At 36.3% G+C, this 19,889-nt stretch overlaps 1 protein-coding gene across 1 annotated transcript; it reads right to left on the minus strand.

Annotated features, from left to right (window-relative positions):
- Positions 1-10,822: 10,822 nt before the first annotated feature.
- On the minus strand, positions 10,823-19,815 carry LOC116137627. Its single transcript, XM_031423314.1, has 13 exons — positions 19,529-19,815; positions 18,534-19,047; positions 18,029-18,126; positions 17,049-17,556; positions 16,752-16,927; positions 15,977-16,251; positions 15,258-15,327; positions 15,069-15,120; positions 13,539-13,644; positions 13,313-13,439; positions 11,911-12,472; positions 11,494-11,684; positions 10,823-11,326 (listed from the first exon to the last, which is right to left on the minus strand). The coding sequence occupies exons 1-13, from the start codon at positions 19,607-19,609 to the stop codon at positions 11,027-11,029; spliced, it is 3,060 nt and encodes a 1,019-aa protein (XP_031279174.1). The 5' UTR covers positions 19,610-19,815; the 3' UTR covers positions 10,823-11,026.
- Positions 19,816-19,889: the final 74 nt, after the last annotated feature.

Below are 19,889 nucleotides of genomic sequence, written 5' to 3' on the forward strand. Positions count from 1 at the left end.
TATGAGAAAGTGGAATGAGAATGAATAGAAAGAAAAGAAAGAAAAATGAGATTTTGAATTAGAAAATTGATAAGAATACGAAGAGAATTGATGAGTAATGCACGGGGATGATAGAGTAAGAGATTTTTACTTACTGGGCATCTTTATGCTCATTCCGTTGTTTTCTTTGTTGTATAGGAAATAGGTGAGGATCTGGTCGGATGGACGTCGGCGAGCGGGGAGACTTGGCTGCACTGTCCACTGCTTTCGTTTTGAGAGTCTTTGTACACATGATGTTTTGTTTTATAAAGAATGTAATTATTAAGTAAAGAAAATTTTTGGGCCCAACTGTTTTAATAAATATGTTGTCTTTTTATTAATCTATATTACGAATTTGGTAGAAAGAAAGTAGTTGTTACACCAATAACATAAGTGAAGTAATTGAGCAAGCCCATAAGGTAGAAGAAAGAAATTGGATTTTAGAAAAGGGAAGGCCCAAAGTAGCTAAAGTTCAAAATGGGAGAGAAATGTATAATTGGGTCTTTGCTAACCCAGAAAATGCGCGGCCTAGATGGTGGATGATGCACTCCAAAACGCCAAAATTGCACTTCTCCTCCAACTTTAGGCCACCTGAAAGGAGGGAGAGGCCACCGAAAACAGTAGCGACGAGCTTCAGGGGTGATAATTTTCGTCAACTTTCAAAATCTAAGATCCAACATAAGAGAGAGCGTGGGTTGTGCTTTAGATGTGACGAAAAATACAGTCCAACCCATAAATGTAGGAGTAAGTCGTTGCAAATCCTTCTTGCATGGGATGATGACGAGGTGAAAGAAGACATACCTGATCAAATCGACGATGAGGAAGCCATTACAGAAGGTAACCCACTTGCTCTTTCAATCAACTCCATTATTGGTATTACTACAGATAAGACGTTGAAGATTACAGGAAGAATTGGTAAGGAGGAGGTGATCGTGTTGGTTGACAGTGGGGCGTCACACAATTTCATCTCACAGAAGTTGGTTAACAAATTGGGTATTTCGGTTAAGAAGGGTAAGACTTTTGGAGTGATGGTAGGGAACGCAGTGACAGTAAGGGGCGAGGGAATATGCACAGGGGTTAAACTAGAGATACAAGGAGTTAGGATACAACATGACTATTTTCCATTTGATTTAGGAGGAGCAAATGTGGTACTTGGTGTATCTTGGTTGAGCTCTCTGGGGGACGTCTGTGCAAATTGGAAAAAATTAACCATGGTTTTTGAGGTGGAAGGGAGACGTGTGATGTTACAGGGAGACCCTTCACTGGTGAAAAATGTTGTATCTCTTAAGGCCATGTTGAAAACAATTCAAGCAGCAGGGAATGGGTTGATTGAGAATAAACCAGAAGTCAAGGAGGCATCGCAGGAACCAAGAGTGGCTAGAGTCCTGGAGGAGTTTCTACAATTGTTTGACCAACCATCTGACATACCCTCCCATAGACAACATGATCATGCCATAGTGCTGAAGGAATGAACATAGGCCCCGAATATTAGACCGTATAGATACTCGTATTTTCAAAAAAAAATAGATTGAGAGGCTGGTTGGTGAGATGTTGGTTGCTGGAATCATCCAACCCAGCACCAGCCCTTTTGCAAGTCCAGTGTTATTGGTTAAGAAGAAGGATGGCAGTTGGAGGTTTTGTGTTGACTATAGGTCCCTCAATAGTATCACCATACCCGATAAATTTCCCATACCAACCATCGATGAACTATTAGATGAGTTAGCCGGAGTCACAATTTTTTTCAAACTGGATTTAAAATCAGGGTACCATCAGATTAGAATGAAGGAAGAGGATGTACCAAAAGCAGCCTTTAGGACTCATGAGGGTCACTATGAATTTTTAGTGATGCCCTTTGGTTTAACTAATGCCCCATCCACATTCCAAGTCCTCATGAACACCATATTTAAACCTGTCCTCCGAAAATTTGTCTTAGTTTTCTTTGACGACATTTTGATCTACAGCCCAGACTTAGAAAGCCATATACAGCACCTAACCCAAGCCTTTAAAATTCTGCAGGCTCATGAATTGGTAGTCAACTGAAAAAAAATGCTCGTTTAGGCAGAAGAAGCTAGAATATTTAGGTCACTTGGTGTCCAAAAAGGGAGTGGAGGCAGACCTGAAAAAACTAGAAGCTATGAAATCATGGCCCATCCCGACTTCCGTTAAAAGTTTGAGGGGATTTTTAGGACTCATTGACTATTACAGGCGGTTTGTGCAAGGGTATGGGAACATAGCACTATCCTTAACTCAATTACTTAGGAAGGATGCTTTTAAATGGACAGAAGAGGCCCAACAAGCTTTTGAGCAACTAAAATCGGCCATGACTACTGTTTCGGTATTAACAGCCCCCAATTTCAACATCCCTTTTGAAGTTCACACAGATGCCTCGGGACAAGGGCTTAGGGCAGTGTTGGTTCAGCAACAGCGGCCAATTGTGTTTCTAAGCAAAGCTTTCTCCCCACATTCCAAACAAAAGTCAGTGTATGAGAGGGAGCTCATGGCCATCGTCTTTGCTGTCCAAAAATGGAGTCACTATTTGTTGAGTAGTAAATTTATCATTGGGACAGACCAAAAAAGCCTTCAGTTCTTACTTGATCAGCGTATGAAGACTCCAGAGCAGCAAAAATGGATCTCTAAACTTATGGGGTTCACCTTTGAGATACATTACTGTCCTAGCCACAAAAATAAAGTGGCATATGCCTTGTCTTGTAGAGAAGAGGAAGTGGATTACAATGCTGTCACCATGGTACAATTTACTGACTTTGAGGCTCTAGCCGAGGAAGCCCACAATGACCCCAGGTTACGCATCATCATTCAGGATCTGTTAGTAGACCCAAGTAGCAGACCACATTATCAACTCTATAGAGTCTGACTGCTATACAAAAAAAGGTTAGTGCTTCATAAAACTTCCAGCTTTATTCCCAAACTGTTAGAAGAGTTTCACTCTAGCCCTAGAGGGGGCCATTTGGATTTTTTTTTAGAACATACAAAAAAGTGACAAGTGTTGCTTTTTGGGAGAGTGTTAAGAAGGATGTCCAGAATTTTATTAGAGCTTGCACCATTTGTCAAATCAACAAATACATTGCCTTGAAACCAGCAGGCTTACTGCAACCCATTACCAATTCTAACTAAGTTTTTGAGGATTTTACCATAGATTTTATTGGGGGGTTACCTAGATCTAAGAGCTTTGACACCATTTTTGTAGTGGTGGATAGATTAACGAAATACAGTCATTTCATTTCCCTTTCCCACCCTTATAATGCGAAGGAAGTAGCAGAAGTCTTTGTGAAGGAAGTAGTAAAATTACATGGGTTTCCAAAATCCATAGTATCAGACCGAGATAGGGTGTTCATGAGCCATTTTTGGCAAGAATTTGTCAAAATAGCAGGTACCACATTGAAATTCAATTCAGCTTATAATCTTCAGACAAATGGCCAAACCGAGGTGGTCAACCGCTATGTTGAAACATACCTCAGATGTTTTTGTAGTTCTCAACCTCGGCAATGGCACAAATGGTTACCATGGGCTGAATTTTGGTACAACACTACGTATACTTTTGAAGTTTATGGATTGCCCTTCCTTGGTGGAAGACGTCACCAGATAGGTTGAGGAGAGGAATACCATCCTGCGTGAGCTCAAGAAAAATTTGTTGGTGGCTCAAGGCCACATGAAAGAGGCAGCAGATGCCCATCGCAGAGAACTTTCTTTTCAACCAAGGGACTTTGTCTTTCTCTGATTACAACCCTACAAATTCAAATCTTTAGCCAGAAAGCTCAATGAAAAATTAAGTCCCAGGTTTTATGGTCCCTTTGAGGTGGTGGAAAAGATTGGCCAAGTCGCGTACAAACTCGCCCTCCTACCCATAGCCCGTATCCGCCCAGTTTTTCATGTATCCCAACTCAAGAAAAGCATCCACAGCTAAGTCCCCACTCAACCTTTACCTCTAGCACTGACTGGAGAATTAGAACTATCAGTCCAGCCTGAATCTGTTCTCTCCTCTCACACCTTAATGGATGGCTACAAGGAGGTCCTTATTCAGTGGCAGGATCTTCTTCCTTTTGAAGCCATTTGGGAGCCTTATGATGTGATTGTCACCCAATTTCCGCACTTCCACCTTGAGGACAAGGTGGCACTTCAAAGGGGGAGGAGGGGAGGGTATTGATAGACCACCCATCACAAAACGTTACACCAAGCGAGGGAAAAGGCCCACATGGGGTGATAAAGCCACATTACACCAAGCAAGGGAGAAGATCCACATGGGGTGATAAAGCCAACAAGAATTAGTTAATGGAGAGGCACACGTGTCATGTTGTTAGATGATTAGGGGAGTGCCAAAAAGTGCTTATAAGCAAGGATGGGCACGGGCCGGGGACCCCTGTGTCCGACCCCGGCCCAAAAGCCCAAGGGGATTCCCCGATCCCCGAATTCCCCGTTTGGGGGTTTTTTTGTATTTTTGTATCCTTGGTTTTATTATCCTTTTCTCCAAATTATATATACCAACCAAAAAAGAAATTAAATATATAATATACATATTCAATATAAAAACCATCATACTAATATACAATGTATAATGTCAAATGTATACCATATATAATGTATAATGTATAATGTCAAATGTATACCATATATAATGTATAATATATAATGTCGAATGTATAATTTTTGTTTCATAGCATTAACATATTATGTATAATATGTATATATTACAAATATTTATAATAATTTATTATATTTAATCTAGTTTTATTTATTACCTATTTGTATATAGTTTCATAAAATACTTATACAATTATAATTTGTCATTGTATAATGTATAATTGATTTTCAAATATTAAAATTATTATAGGTGTATATGATTGATTTTCAATTATTAAAATATATATATGGGCTGGGGAATTCGGGGGGGGGGGGGGGGCAAAACCTGTCCCATCTCCGAATTCTAGGGCCAATCTTGGGCTCGATCCCGGCCCAAAGCCTGAACGATTTGGGAAAAATCCACCCTGTTCCGGGCGGGGTAGGTCCCTGCAGGGTCGGGCTTTGTGCCTATCCCTACTTATAAGGAAGAATATTTGCATGAGTCATTCATTCAGTTATTTTGAAAGGATTAGTCTGTGAGGTTGCTAGCTCCTCGAACTACTAGCTGGTGCTTATTTCCATTTATGTATTTCTTATGTTTTTCAGTTCTTTGAGTATTCTACTTCAGTATTATCAATATATTTCAGCTTTTATATTCTACTTAATTATGGTGGCTAAGTTCGTTGAATTGTGAGTGTTTAAATTGCTGGAAGTGTGATTGAAACCAAGGTCTGTATCAAACACTTAACATTTTGTGTTACACAAAGGATTTCCCAAGCATTAGCAACTCCTAAATGGAGAATTCATTACACAGAACAAGCAAAAGAGTGATTGGGAAATGAAAGTTGTTCAACATTAAACAAAACAAGCAAATACTAATAATCAAAACGTGCTTGTAAGTTTTTATGGTCATTCAGGTTCAATTTTTTTTACCTTGACAGGATTAAATATTTTGGACTGAAAGGGTACTACCTTTTATTTTGCTCGGAATATATGAAATTGCGTTGCAGTTTCCTATGTGATCTCAAAAACGAGTGTATCACCTATTGCTATATTGTTTCCTCTCCAAAAATCAGGCCACCCATTTTTCAGATTTAGACAACCATTTCTATGAACCGATAGTTTAACAGGCCACCATGACCACCCATTTGGATCCTTAAGCATTACCATCTGTTTTGTCATGAGGTTTTTCTCTCTCGCTGCTTTTCTTGGAATATTCTGCAATTGAAGCAAAAAAATGAGATAAACTTGCATCAATATTTTAGAAGACATTAAACATGGTCAGCAGCTCATAAACAAAATAGAAACACCTACGAGAACAAAATAACAATGAAACAAATCACAGATATTAAACAAAGAGAAAATAACACACGCGATTTACCTTTGTTCACCCAATATGGGCTACGTCCAGAATCAATATTATTATAATACTTCTTCACCTCTCTCGTTTACAGTGAATGAATTGCCCTATGATTGCTATCACACTCTTAACAAAAGAAAAAAAATATATTTATATACTAGGTTTAAAGTGACAAAACCTAGTTTTACAAGAATTCCTATTCCTAAGTCCAAACCCAATAAGCAATTAATGACTTAAAGAAATCCTAGAGTAATTATATTTGGAAAAGGCCCAAACCGCCTACAGGCTCGGGGGTGCTACCCCCACAGCCCCAGCCCGCTCACTGGGGAGCGGGACCCTTGCCCGCTCACCAGAAAACGAGACCTCGAATGTGTCTGTGTGACCTATTAATGCTGAAGCATTCGACAACTCCAACAGCTCATATATAGTCATTGGCAAATTAAAGTAGTAGATGAAGCGATATCTTTTAACTGCAGAAGGAAATATTTGCCATTATTACTACTTGCCAATCTTAACCCTGATTTTAGTTTACAATGAGGAAACAACAAATACGTAAAAGTGTTATGCATCTTTCTGCTTCCATTTACTTATTTACTTTAGAAAAAAAAAAAAAATGAAGCTCACCATAATATATTTGTAAGACTTCGTCCAAGTTAATCTGAAACAGTAATTCTCTGATCTGAATGGAAGTGTTGATCTTGTTGTTTGCCTGTCCACTTGAAAGACAAGTTTGTTCCCATAAATGAGCTTGGAAGAAATAACTTACAGCAAACTTAATTTTGACTATGAGAAGGTAAAGTTTGATATCTCTTACCTTAGACAGAGTTAACTGGTTTTCTTTCATTACCAGCTTTGAAAATCATAGTGAGCATAACAATGTTACCACTTTCTCAGATTTAGTGATTTGTACATCCACAACCAACAGTTGATTAACCAGAGCATTAAACTCATCCAGATGTGTAGCAAGAGAATCCCCATCATGCATACAGAGATTGTAGAGTTTCTTGCGATGGAACAGCACATTCACCAAAGACTTACTCAGATACATATTTTCCAGCTTCTGCCATAAACCCTTAGCTGTATCCTGATCCATCACATTCGTTAGAACGGAGTCCTCAAGACAGATGCGAATCAAACCTCTGGCTTCTCGATCCATCTTGTCCCATTCAGCAAGTGCGGCACGATCAGTCATTGATAATTCTCCTCTAGATGCCGTTGCAGTAATAGACCTAGGCATACTTGACACTACAGTTCCACACGTTTCACTCGTCGTAATAGTGACTGTCCCGACTGTCGACCTATCATTCACAATTTCACCCCACAGATCCCTATCAACGAGCAGATCCTCCATCTGCAGTTTCCAAAGCTCGAAGTTTTTGCTGTCGAACTTCTCAATCTCAACCTTTGATCCCACCATCTCTTAAATCACAATCTAACAAAACCTGAAAGCTCTGATAGCAATTGAACGAAATAGAGATAGCAGCGAGAACAAAACAACAATAAAGCAAATCACAGATAATAAACACAAAGAAAATAACACGCGCGATTTACCCTAGTTCACCCAATGTGGGCTACGTCCAGCCAAGTTAATATTATTATAATATTTCCTCACCTCTCTCTCTCTCTCTCTCGTTTACAATGAATGAATTGCCCTATGATTTGTTATCACACTCATAACAAGAGAAAAATATGTTTATATACTAGGTTTAAGTGACAAAACCTAGTTTACAAGGATTCTTATTCCTAAGCCCAACCTAAGAAAGAATTAATGACTTAAATGAATCCTATAGTGATTATACATGGAAAAAAGGCCCAAACCGCCTATGGGCCCGGGGGTGCTGCCCCGCCCACTAACCAGGCAGCGAGACCCCACGAATGCATTTGCGTAACCCAATAATACTGAAGTAGTCGACAACTCCAACACCCCGAATGTGTCTGTGTGACCCATTAATGCTGAAATAGTCGACAATTCCGACAGCTCATATATAGTCATTGGCAAATTAAAGTAGTAGGTGAAGTGATATCTTTTTACTGCAGAAGGAAATATTTGCCATTATTACTACTTGCCAATCTTAACCCTGATTTTAGTTTCCAATGAGGAAACAACAAATACATAAAAGTGTTATGCATCTTTCTGCTTCCATTTACTTATTTACTTTAGAAAAAAAAAAAAAAGCTCACCATAATATATTTGTAAGACTCCGTCCAAGTTAATCTGAAACAATAATTCTCTTATCTGAATGGAAGTGTTGATCTTGTTGTTTGCCTGTCCACTTGAAAGACAAGTTTGTTCCCAGAAATGAGCTTGGAAGAAATAACTTACAGCAAACTTAATTTTGACTATGAGAAGGTAAAGTTTGATATTTCTTACCTTGGACAGAGTTAACTGGTTTTCTTTCATTACCAGCTTTGAAAATCACAGGTTTGGAGTCTTGGATTCTAACTATTGCTTGATTTTGATTTCCATTCTCTGAGCAAAAATTGGGATTATCATTGTTCATCTTGGCAGGCCCTATATCTCTCTCGCAGTTGGTTTTATCATAGATTTTAACACCAAACATTGATTTTCCATAGTACTTGAAAACCAGAAAGTCACCTAGTTCTAAAGAATAAGCTTTCACGAACTCCAACCAGCCACTCCCAGCAAAACACGTGCCATTCACATTCTTCTCCAAATTTACATCCCAAAATTTCCCTGTTGGACTTCAGATAATGCAATTTCCGACTGAATTCCCCATAAAGTTCTTAACGAAAGCAGGTGGTATACGCTACATAATAAAAGATTACCTCCAATCACACGATTAACACAACAGCCTTCTAGGAGAAATAAAATAATATATACTTCCAAAATGAATTCAACAACAGAAAAAAATATATATGTTGTAACTTCGATTTTTTCTTTTTTCTTATATTTATTATTCATTGAAGGCCGGAAAATGAAAGATGAAAGGTTGGAAGATTAAAGATAATGGGAGTTAAGTCATTGAATTGGAGGTGGTTATGATGATTTTAATTGAATTAAAGGATGAGTTATGACTATGAAAAGATAGAGTATGTGAAGAGTTGTATATAAATGTCTATGATATTCATTCTATCACACATATGTTGTTTTCCTATCTTCATCCATTCTATCGAAAGAAAAGTGTTCCTTTGGAAGAGCTTGAGTTGAGTAATTTGTGTAGAGTTATTGTCAACTAAACAACGAGACTGTTGGGCTGTTGTATCTTGGAGGGGACGGGTCAAAAGTGTTTATCTATTACACTGGTTTTTTTTAAGTTTTGCTAATCATAAATGGCTCAAATCTCTTTTAAGAAAGCGAGATATTCACGCCTAGTCTTTTAGTTTTTGTATCATTTTCATTATTCATTATTGTATCTTTTTAAAATAAAATTATTATTTTATTTTATTTTTCACCAACAATATATATAAAATTCAATTTTAAAACAACCAAATCTAACATTCGAAAGTGGGAGAAACTATCAACACAATAAAAATTAGTGGAACGAAGATGACCCTGTGAGTGAACTACTAATTTTTTAGGCCAATTTAATAATTATTACACTCTATCGAACCTCATCCAAATCATTATCCGTCTAGACAAATAGGTCAAATACTTGCCAAATAATACTATTTTTATTCTTGAAAAATAAAAAAAAATTAAAAAAAAACTTGCCTTACTACTTACTAGTTTCTAACAGATCACATGAGGGTTTTTCAACCAACAAATAATGTACTAAGTAGAGAACACGAACGTAAAAAGAATGTGACAAGTAGAAAAATTCTAAACACAAGGAAGATCATAAACTATAAACACCCAGGAAACGATAAAGCAGTTACCTTTTTCTTCCACCACAAGACTTTTTTTTATGTCCCTAAATGGGAAATGAAATAAAATAAAAAAGTGGGAAGAAGTTCCCAACGGTCTCAGGCCAAGGATAGCAGTCAAGCGAAGCAAGCCAGTTACTTTTCTTCGGTCAGTCATTCCCGGCAAGAAGGACTTCGTTGACAAATCTATTGCTTACATCTCGCGTACTTGCCCATAAACCCCTAATTTACGCCCTTACTCGAATTCTTCTATGGCTATTTCCGATCGGATCTTGCCAAGAACACGCTGTTCTTTCAATGTCATTCGCTAAAGCCCTCTTTCTGTTTTAACTTTATACCAACAAACACTAAACGGGGGAAGCCAAGATGATGGAAGTAGGAAACTTGAGGCGAACTGGTTCAGGCTTTTAAAGAGGGCTATACGCATCTGTCTTACTCGTGCTTAATCTTAAGCATAGTTTTTTTTTTTGTTTGATTATTTGTAAGCCTTGGAATTCGTAGTTAATATAAAAACGATCAGCTGCCATCTCGCATGTTTTGCTGGAAGGGTCATAAAACCTCTCTAGTTAATTTTCTCGGTAGCTTTCAATTGGTCAACTTAGTAATGGTTTTTATTTGTCCAATAATGTATCTCATATCACCAATGGTGAGCTATTACATCCCATTTATAAGAAAAAGTTCAAGGTTTATCGATCTTAAAGATTTTAATCTTTTGGGTAATTATTTTTTAGTGAAAAAAATTGATTCTTTCCATAATATTTTTTCCTTGTTTTAAGGTAATTGTCTTTCAATAATTTTATCTTACTGTTTATTAAATACCCACACTACGTAAATTAAGAAATTTAGGATAATCGTGAGACCTAAAATACTCTTGAACCTTGTACTTGGTTAAATTGAGAAAGTGTCAAAGTATGATATCTATCTTCATGCTAGTCCACCCACTATCTGATCCTCTGTTTCATTTTTTGTTAAAAAATTTGGATCTTCCCTGGGATTGGAATGACACTGTGACTGAATGTGAGGGACATGGAGATAATAAAAAGATGTAGCAGAACAAGATGTTATGTAACTTAAGTTAGTCTGCCAAATACACAATATTTACAAGTGCAGTCCAAAAGTTGGCAAACTGTACAATATTTGAAACCCAGCTAACACCAAAAGGGAACACCAAAAACAACAGTGGAAACTGCAAGCTGGTGCCAGAGACTAGTTACATGAGCACTTTTCTTCCATTATGTTGAGCAGATTTCAACACGTCAAGTAGGCAGGGGTTACTTGGGTCAGTGGAATCACTTCATTCACAACTCGAAAGATTACAACATTGAGAACAATGGGTTTGATTACCAGGTTAGCTGGTTGGAACACACACACATCAAATTCGTCCAAGTTGTTATCTGCAGCAAAATTCTTCCAGCCACCAGAAAGCCCTCCACAACAACGAGGCTTCCAGAATTGAAATTTAACTTGCCATGTTTTCTCATTCACACGCAGAATCACATCTTGATTCTCCAAAGTGAGATGTTTTGTCATCCACCCTGCAGGAATAGCCTGAACAAAGCATAACCAGAATTCAAAACGTAAGATCAACATTTCCATACTAAAGTCTTCTGATTCTTAAAAGGAACTTGTTGAAGAAACCAGAAAAGAAACAAAAAACATAAAATAAGGTGTAATAAGATTAAAAAAATTATGGATGCCTGGAACGAAATATTTACCATAAAAAATCTTTTGTACACATGCGTGGGTTTCATGACTACTAAGAAGCTATCAGTGGTTAATGCTGCTTTTGCCAACTGCAAGGCATTCATTTTCTCATCTCCAGACACGGGCCTCCTACTTGATAAGAAATTTTGGCCTGATGCCAAGTTTCCGTTGAAGGATGTAACCTCAGCATTTGACCTACTTGCTGCTCAAATAAAATAAATAAACAAGCAAATTAATCAACAAGATACTATGTTTTCTCAAGAGACACTCAAATGATATAATGGTGTCCATTCACACAGCAGTTGAATGTCAATGTACAGCAAATTAGAATGACTTAAAAAGTGTATGATGAGATTTGTTCAATGATGATTATGAAACATTACATGTGCTGCGAAGAAAGAATAAGAAGAAAAGGTGAAGGGGAGTACCGGATTTGCCCATTAGTTTCTTAGCATGATTGGTAAATAGTGCCTTGCTTCTTAAACTTCGCCTGGTATGAATGGGCTTAACAGAACTATTTCCCCTCCGAATTCTTTTGTTAGAAGTTTGAGAGACAATTGGCTGTCCCACTGGTGTTTTGTTGATGTCATCATTAGTTGCTTGCTTTGGTGGAGTACCTTCAACATCACCATGTGAGGAGGTAGGAATTACTTCCACTGAATCTTCTCCAGGCTTTCTCTTGGTTTGGCATCCACTAACATTGTCTGTATGCCCACATTTTCTTACAAAATATGAAGCTGCCTTCTCACATTGGCTTTGTCCATCAAACATTAGAACATCAAAATGAGAATCTCCATTGTACTTGAAGATCAAGATATCATTCTCTTTCAGAAAATGAATTTTGACAAATTCTGGCCAACCATGACTAAAGTTCAAGGTATTATCATTTGCTGTAACTCCTATACTCCGTGTACCACCACTAGGCCCTTTAAGAGACACCGTTTCTGGTAGCTTCTTTTTCAGATTTCTAGAAAACTTTTCAGGGATGGTCTGCAATTCCATAGATGATAAAGGTTCACATAACCATTCAAGATGGAAAAAAACGATGAAATTAAGGAGTGATTCTTGCAAATTTCCAAGTGTCTTGACAGGTAATGCAGTCACAAACTTTCAGTGAATTTGTTCCTTTGCTAATATATTTTCTTAAAGCAAGAAGTAAACTCAATCAGATTTTTGTATAATCAATACGGCTCATCAAGAATGCTTGAATTAATCAAATAAAAGACTATTTGGAGGACTGGTATCAGCCACTAAAAGCAGGATATGCAATACTAGAGCATAAAGGAAAAAGGAAAGGTCCCACTTTCATCAGCAATCTGTTTGTTCTTCAAATATCATGAATACTGATTTACTTCAATTGGAAACCTTCTAGTTATGAAAGACACTAACGTCTGTCTTATCCTATAGATAGAATTCGAATCAAGGCAAAATCTATTAAACTGTTCGAAATTAAACTAGCTAGGTTAATATCTCCAAAACCATTCAAAATTAAGTTAAATAGATAAAGAAAATTAAAGAATGTGTACACTGTGTTAGCCAACAATTTGAAGTAAAACCTAAAATGCCTAGAAATACGAAGACCACCATCTCACAAGCTGTTTCCATGATAGACAGGAAATATAATAAAATTAAGGCCAAAAATGCATTCAAACTCCACAAAAAGAAAAGAGAACCTTTTAGACTTTGTTCGACAAACTCATATGGCAATAAATGTATATTTTTTCTCCAAGTACCAGAGAAGGCAAGTTACGTGACATTAATCGTGAAAAGAATTAAGATGGTTGTTATGTATAAAATAATAATAACATGGAAAGGTTAACTGAAACTCACAAGCTGCTGATCAAAACCAGCATGGAGATACTGAATGAAATGAATACATTGGAAATGGCTCCAATAAATTTCATCTTCCCAACTCCTGCATTCCTTGCATGCTTCTCCCATTTCCCACAATTTGGATCTGAAATTTTAAAAGCAAATAAACAATATTACTACCAATTATAAGTTTCAGAGTTTTACAATACAACACCCAAAGGAGAAAAGAAAATAACAACTTCACATTACATATCCAGCTACGCCACTGCTGATCACAAAGTAGAGAGAGAAATGGCTTATGTTTGTAGCAGCAGAGAAGAGAGAATCCAAAGCAGAAGAAGTAGAGAAGGCTTATGACTTATGAGGTCCAACTATTAATTACTACTCAACAATGCTTATGACCGGTTTTTACAGTGTTCATCGTCTCAAAAGACGAGCCTTCAACTCTTACCAATCACTAAACAACACGTGGAACATTGGTGAGAGCAACCTCACACTGTGACATTCCCCCAATGCGAACTCTGTCCGGTTACGCTTCTCTCCTAAGACCATCTTCTACCACAATCACTAAAATGGGTAATTTTTACAGCTGATCGGTGTAATTTTTTCGCTTTTTTATTATTTGCATTTCCAACCTACTGCAACAAATATTACATCAATAAAAATGTTTTTTTATTAATTCTCAGATAATTAATTTATTTTATTAATAATTTATTATATATTAATTAAAAATTAAAAATAATATTTTTATTAATTAATAATAACTCTAAAAATTATACTAATTTAATAAAATTTAATATTTATTAAATCAAATAAGCATTAGAATATTCAAAACTAATTTATCAAAATACTAAATTATTATTCTAATTTATATTGTATTTTCTTTTAATTTTAATATTTTTAAATTAATGTTAATTTATTTTAAATTATTAAAACTTAATATTTGTATTAAATAAAATTTTGTTTTTATATTTTTATATTTTTAAATCATGTAATTATTAATAAATTTATTATAAATAATAATTAAATTAACATAAATACAAATAAATAAATTATGTTCTTATAGTGGATAGATAGTTTCACGTCAAATTAGAGTGAATAAATAGTGTTCACCAAATTACTTCAAAAATGGTGCCATTGAAGATGCCGAACAGTTCTTCTAGTTTGACACGTCATAGTGATTAATTGTAAAGTTATTTTAAAAGAAAAAAAAGGATTGCCGAGTGATGGTTGATATGTTTTTCATCTCTTTTTTTCTTAATAAGTAATTTTCTCCCTGGGTATATTTACAGAAATTCTGCGACGATTGAATTTAGATTAGCAGGGAAGTTAATAACTTTAGCCAGTCCAGTAATTTCTTAAAGGCATTCAGCACAACATGGCATAGGCATCATTAATTCATTATCGTCCTCCCACCTCTGAATATGCCCAATTTTAATTTTATTTAAGACAACCAACAAACTCATTTACAACTATTTCTTCTTCTTTCTTTCTCAACCTGAACCAACATGTAAATAAAACTTCTAATTCCTTTGTCTAACATCTACAAGTCTGCCACTTGTTCTGCTTCTCATACTTATTGCCAAGAGACAAAAAAAAAAAAAAAAAGTTAGAGATAGAATATTAATAACAAGAGTAGCCTTACTCCCCTACTCACTTCTCTTATGGTACCCGTATTATGCTTTATATTTACAAAGGTGAGTAAGAGAAGTGAGTAGGGGGACTGAGTAAGGCTAGCATTTTTCTAATAACAATAATGATAAGTTATGTGTACAAGTTTTAAGCATCTTGAGCCAAAGATTAGTTACAGTTCTGAAACATAGTTCCTGCATGGAACCAACAACAAGTATCAATAGATTCCAATGAGACAAATGATACCAATTACAATGCACCTAGCCACATTGAATTTCATTAACACAGCAATTAGCTACATCTTCAGAAAATATTGCACAAGTTATGTTACCTCTACCTCTTGAATCCAGGCATGCAGCTCACAGCTAATTGGCCGTCTGTAACTCTCAAGGAAGAACATCCTGCAGGAAACTGCTACCAAGTTAATCCAAACCGATCACAGGCAGGATATGATATGAAAAGATAAAATATATCAAACTGTTCGATAGCATTTAAAACTTCTTGGAAAACCCATAGAACTCATTTCAAGCAGAAAAATCTGAAACCCTCCTGACACCTAAATGAACTGATTCAAAGTCTACAGGGAAAAGTAATAGTCATGGCTTTAAGGTGTTTGCAGAAACTGTATCAACCAAAAATGGTACCAAATGATCTGTCACAGTTTAGTTTCAGAGCAAATAATTCTAAACTTAATTCAAATGCATAATCAAATGAATGCAAGGGTGCAGAAAATAGGGATAGTCCTACATTTACTATCAGCCAGATAATGGAAAGTTTCAGTGTCCTAAAAGCATCTGATCAAAACAATTTGAAGTAATCAACCCTCCCTCTATTCCAACATCAGTGGAATACAAGCAGCAATAGTTATTAGTAAAACAGAAATTAATTTATTTTGAAGTGAATCATATATAATTTTTTCTCCTTAGAAACTCTGAAAACAGTTAAAAACAATAGAAGGTTCATGTATCAACACTCACCAAATTGTGAACAGTCAAGGTTGAACTCTTCCTTATGCCTCACAAAGGAGGACAGATGTCAGTAGATTATTCATTAGATATTTGATTTTCCACTAGTTCTTTTCTTCCAACTCCCGATATACGAACACGCATTTCACACTTGTTAATAAGTTCAAATATGCAAATATCCCAAATCTTGATGTCATTACCACGAACAAAGGCCATCCACCCGCCACAAAAAGTATGCACCATTCGCCCTTTGGAATCTGGGACAGAATTCACTGTCCAACATTCCCCTTTTATATTTCGAAGGAGAATCTCCGTTTTGCAGTCAGGAAGATGTGCCATAGAGAACTTATATGGGATTTTCTGCATGATGGTAACCAGCCAAATAAATGCAAAAGAATGATATTTTCTTCTTTTACAAAGATCAACCACAGTTTGTCAACATGTGGTGTTCAGTCCTAGAGTATCATAAGTAACCAGCCTGCAACTTTCACACAACAATGATAAAATATTGTACATACTATCCCACACACCCTACATATAAAGAAATGAGAAGTAAGAGAAACTTTCCAAATAGAAATTCTAGAAAATGAATAAAGTTACGGTGTGAAATCCTCAAGATTTGTTTTTCTGTTTTCGTATGAAACAACAGCACTAGTTGAGACTCAAAAATTTAACTATTGATCTCAATTATGAGTTCAATCATGCCTTCTAGGATCTCCGAGTATTAAGTAGAATTTTATAAATGACTATAACTTAACTGGGTACAGTTGGATAGTGTGGTTTAAACATTTAGATCAACAACCATAGACATTACATTAAAGTCAGCCAAAAATCTAAAACATACACAGGATGGTCCTCACCAGAGTATATGATCCACTGATGTTGAACTTCCTCATTATTCTCACAAAATGAGGGACATGTGAAGTAAAAGATCGAGCTGCTTTTTGTTCATCATGTGCCATCATGATTCTCAAATTACCGCTATTTGGTGAACCCATTTCAGCTTCAACATTATTTCTACTGTGGATAGCTGCCTCTGTTTTGTAATGCACAAGCTGAACTTAAGTTACGAGGTTTGTTAAAAAGTCTTGTAAGTCAAAGTCATTCAGATCTTTGTAATAATTACAAGTCAAAATATCATAAATTGAAACCTTTACCTGGCTTTTCGTTGGTCGTTTTTGACCGAGCGCATAATGCAGCACAAGAAGAATTCCTTGTTGCACTAACATGGTTCCGTATGTCACAAGTCTTCGACTCTTTTGTACCGCATAGTTGTACCTTTTTCATGCATTTTGAATGGATCTTTAGAGAGTTCTTCACTGTCTTTGACAAACCATCAAATTTTTTGTATGAAGTGGCAGCAGACCCAAAATGTGACCCACTTAAAGCTACTTCTTCATTTTGACTATGTGGGTCTTCCTTTCCAACTCTACGAATATGCACACAAAATTCACACTTTTGCACAAGTTCAAAAATACAGACGTCGCCCATTTTTATCTCATTACTACGAACAAAAGCCAACCATCCTCCACAAAAAGTATGACTTGTATGCACTTTCGTAGTTGGCACTGAATTCACAATCCAACTTTCTCCTTTCAGATTACAAAGGACAATCTCTGTTTTACAGTTTGGAAGATGTGCCATTGAAAACTGGTAAGGAATGTTCTGCACCACAAAAAGTCAAAACGCAACAGAATTTACTAATAAGTTCCAGAATGAAAGTTCACTTCAGAATTTTGTCAGTGAATTTCCACATTAAGGAGACAAGCATTAGTGTCAAGAGAGCTCTTGGTGAGTGAAATCAATTGAAAGGAGGAATAGCATTGCTATGGTGAAATAGGGGCTCAATGCTAATTCAGCAATTAATCATAAAAGTACTCATTGATTGATCTAAAGCTAGATTTTTGAGGGGCAAGGGAATAGATAGAGCAGCACTTAGAGCTCAAGATACTGAATCCAGAAGCAGATATTTCAAGGTTCCCAGCAATTAACATTTTTGTATCTGATATTCTTCTCAATCTCAGTCTAATTTATAACAAGCATCATAAATTGTGGAAGTAACTTGACACAAGTTTTGGACAATGCATGAACCACATGTTTCTGTCAGAAATCCATAACCAAAAAACAAAATGCTTACCAGGGTGTATGAGCCACTAATGTTGAACCTCTTCATTATTCGGACGAAATAGGGGAAAGACGAATTGAAAGATTGAGCAACTTTTTTCTCTTCATGTTCTGATAACAGCAACATATAGCTTTAATCATGCAAATTCAATTCATTTTCTTTTCTGTTTCTTACCAAAATGTCTGCATTTTCTTTTTGAAGTTTATTTAATTTTGAAAATTGAAAATGATCTAATGTGTCAAGTATCTCAAATCTAACAAAAATTTGTGAGATCACAAATTTTTCTTTATAAGAAGAAATTAGAAATGCAAATGGTAGTTTACTCTCTTTTCGCAAATATACTAGCATACTATGCAGAAATAGCTTCACAGTCCAGTTTTACTTTCTCTTGCCTTTATTAACTATAAGTTGACTCAAGTATGAAGTGTAACAGAATTCTTCAGTGGTTCAGATATTAATGTGCTCAACTGAGATTCAACATCACAAAACCCAAAGGATGAAAGGTTGGGATTCTTACCTGGCTTTAAATTGCAAGGTTTCGATTGAGAAGGCAAGGAAAAGCTATGAGATGGAATACCATTGTGCTTTGTTTCCTCACAGGAAATTGCTTCCCGATCCTTGTCTATCCAGTCTATTTGAAGAACAGAAGAGTTGCCTTTAATTTTCTTCGGCACACCTTGAAAAATTCTTTCTGAAAGGGCAGCCACCTCCTCCCTTTCTGTCTTCTGCCATGTACTATTGTTGAAGCTAGAATCTAGGCTGCGTTTGGAATTAAATGCATCTTCCTTCTCACATGCACTCTGGTCAAATACTTGCACATTAAAATGCAACTCACCATCATATCTGAAAACCAAAAGGTCACCACATTCCAAGAAATGGTCACTCACAAATGTTGGCCATCCTTGATCAAAAAATAAATCACCATTTTGTTGAATCAAGTTAACATGCCACGTATTCCCACTTGGCCCTATTAATGAGACTGATCCAGAGGTTTGGCCTCCCATGTGTTTGACGAACTTTATTGGAATTTTCTGTGACGGATAGATATCAATTGCTTTAGATTTTACCATGCAAGGCATTTTATCAAAAAATTGATATAAAGTGATCACAAATTACTTAATTAACTTTAACCAAGCAAACCCAACTTGTTCCAGCAGACAATGAAACTAGGCTCCTACACTTAGTTACTTAGAAAGCGTTCTAGAGGCAGCCATGCGCAATAAAATTGCCTACAAGTAGATACGTTATAAGCATTTTGTTGTAGGTCATTTGGCACCATCAAACAATGTGGTTTGATTAGAAGCCATAAATTCGAGTCTGAAATAATAAAATACGCGAGTTATCACCAACTAATTTACAGCCAGAGCACAAACCACAGTGCAAATCACAAACCCTTGTTAGCACTAAACCCTAATTTCGAGGAATAAGTAGAAACTAAGTGTTAAAAAAACAAAAAAAATGTATACATATAGCGACTGAGAATGTAGGATTAGAGTAAGATCGAGAAGTTACCAGTCGTTCTGCACTTGAACTAGAAGAGAAAACATTAAAGAAGGAAGGTCGTCTTAAATTGAACATCTTCGTACGATCCATTGTGACTGCTTTAAATAGTTTTCATTTCAACTGTAATTCTCAAAGGTAAACGATAGTTGAAGGCGAAGCAGATTTAACAACTCATACATCATTCTTCAACTGCTGAGTAAATGAGAAATGGTGGTAGTGGTACGGGTATGATTCATCTCCCATGTAATGTTAGGCCGTCGGCTGGTTCCTGTTGGGGGTTACAGTGCGAGTGTGAGACACGTACGAGAGAAGTGGTGCTGTGGTGATGATGTCGCTGTTTCGCTGACACTGACCCGCTGTTTTTGTAAGT

This window comes from Pistacia vera, unplaced genomic scaffold (genome assembly GCF_008641045.1).
Source record: "Pistacia vera cultivar Batoury unplaced genomic scaffold, PisVer_v2 Contig1096, whole genome shotgun sequence".
Taxonomy (NCBI): Eukaryota; Viridiplantae; Streptophyta; class Magnoliopsida; order Sapindales; family Anacardiaceae; genus Pistacia; species Pistacia vera.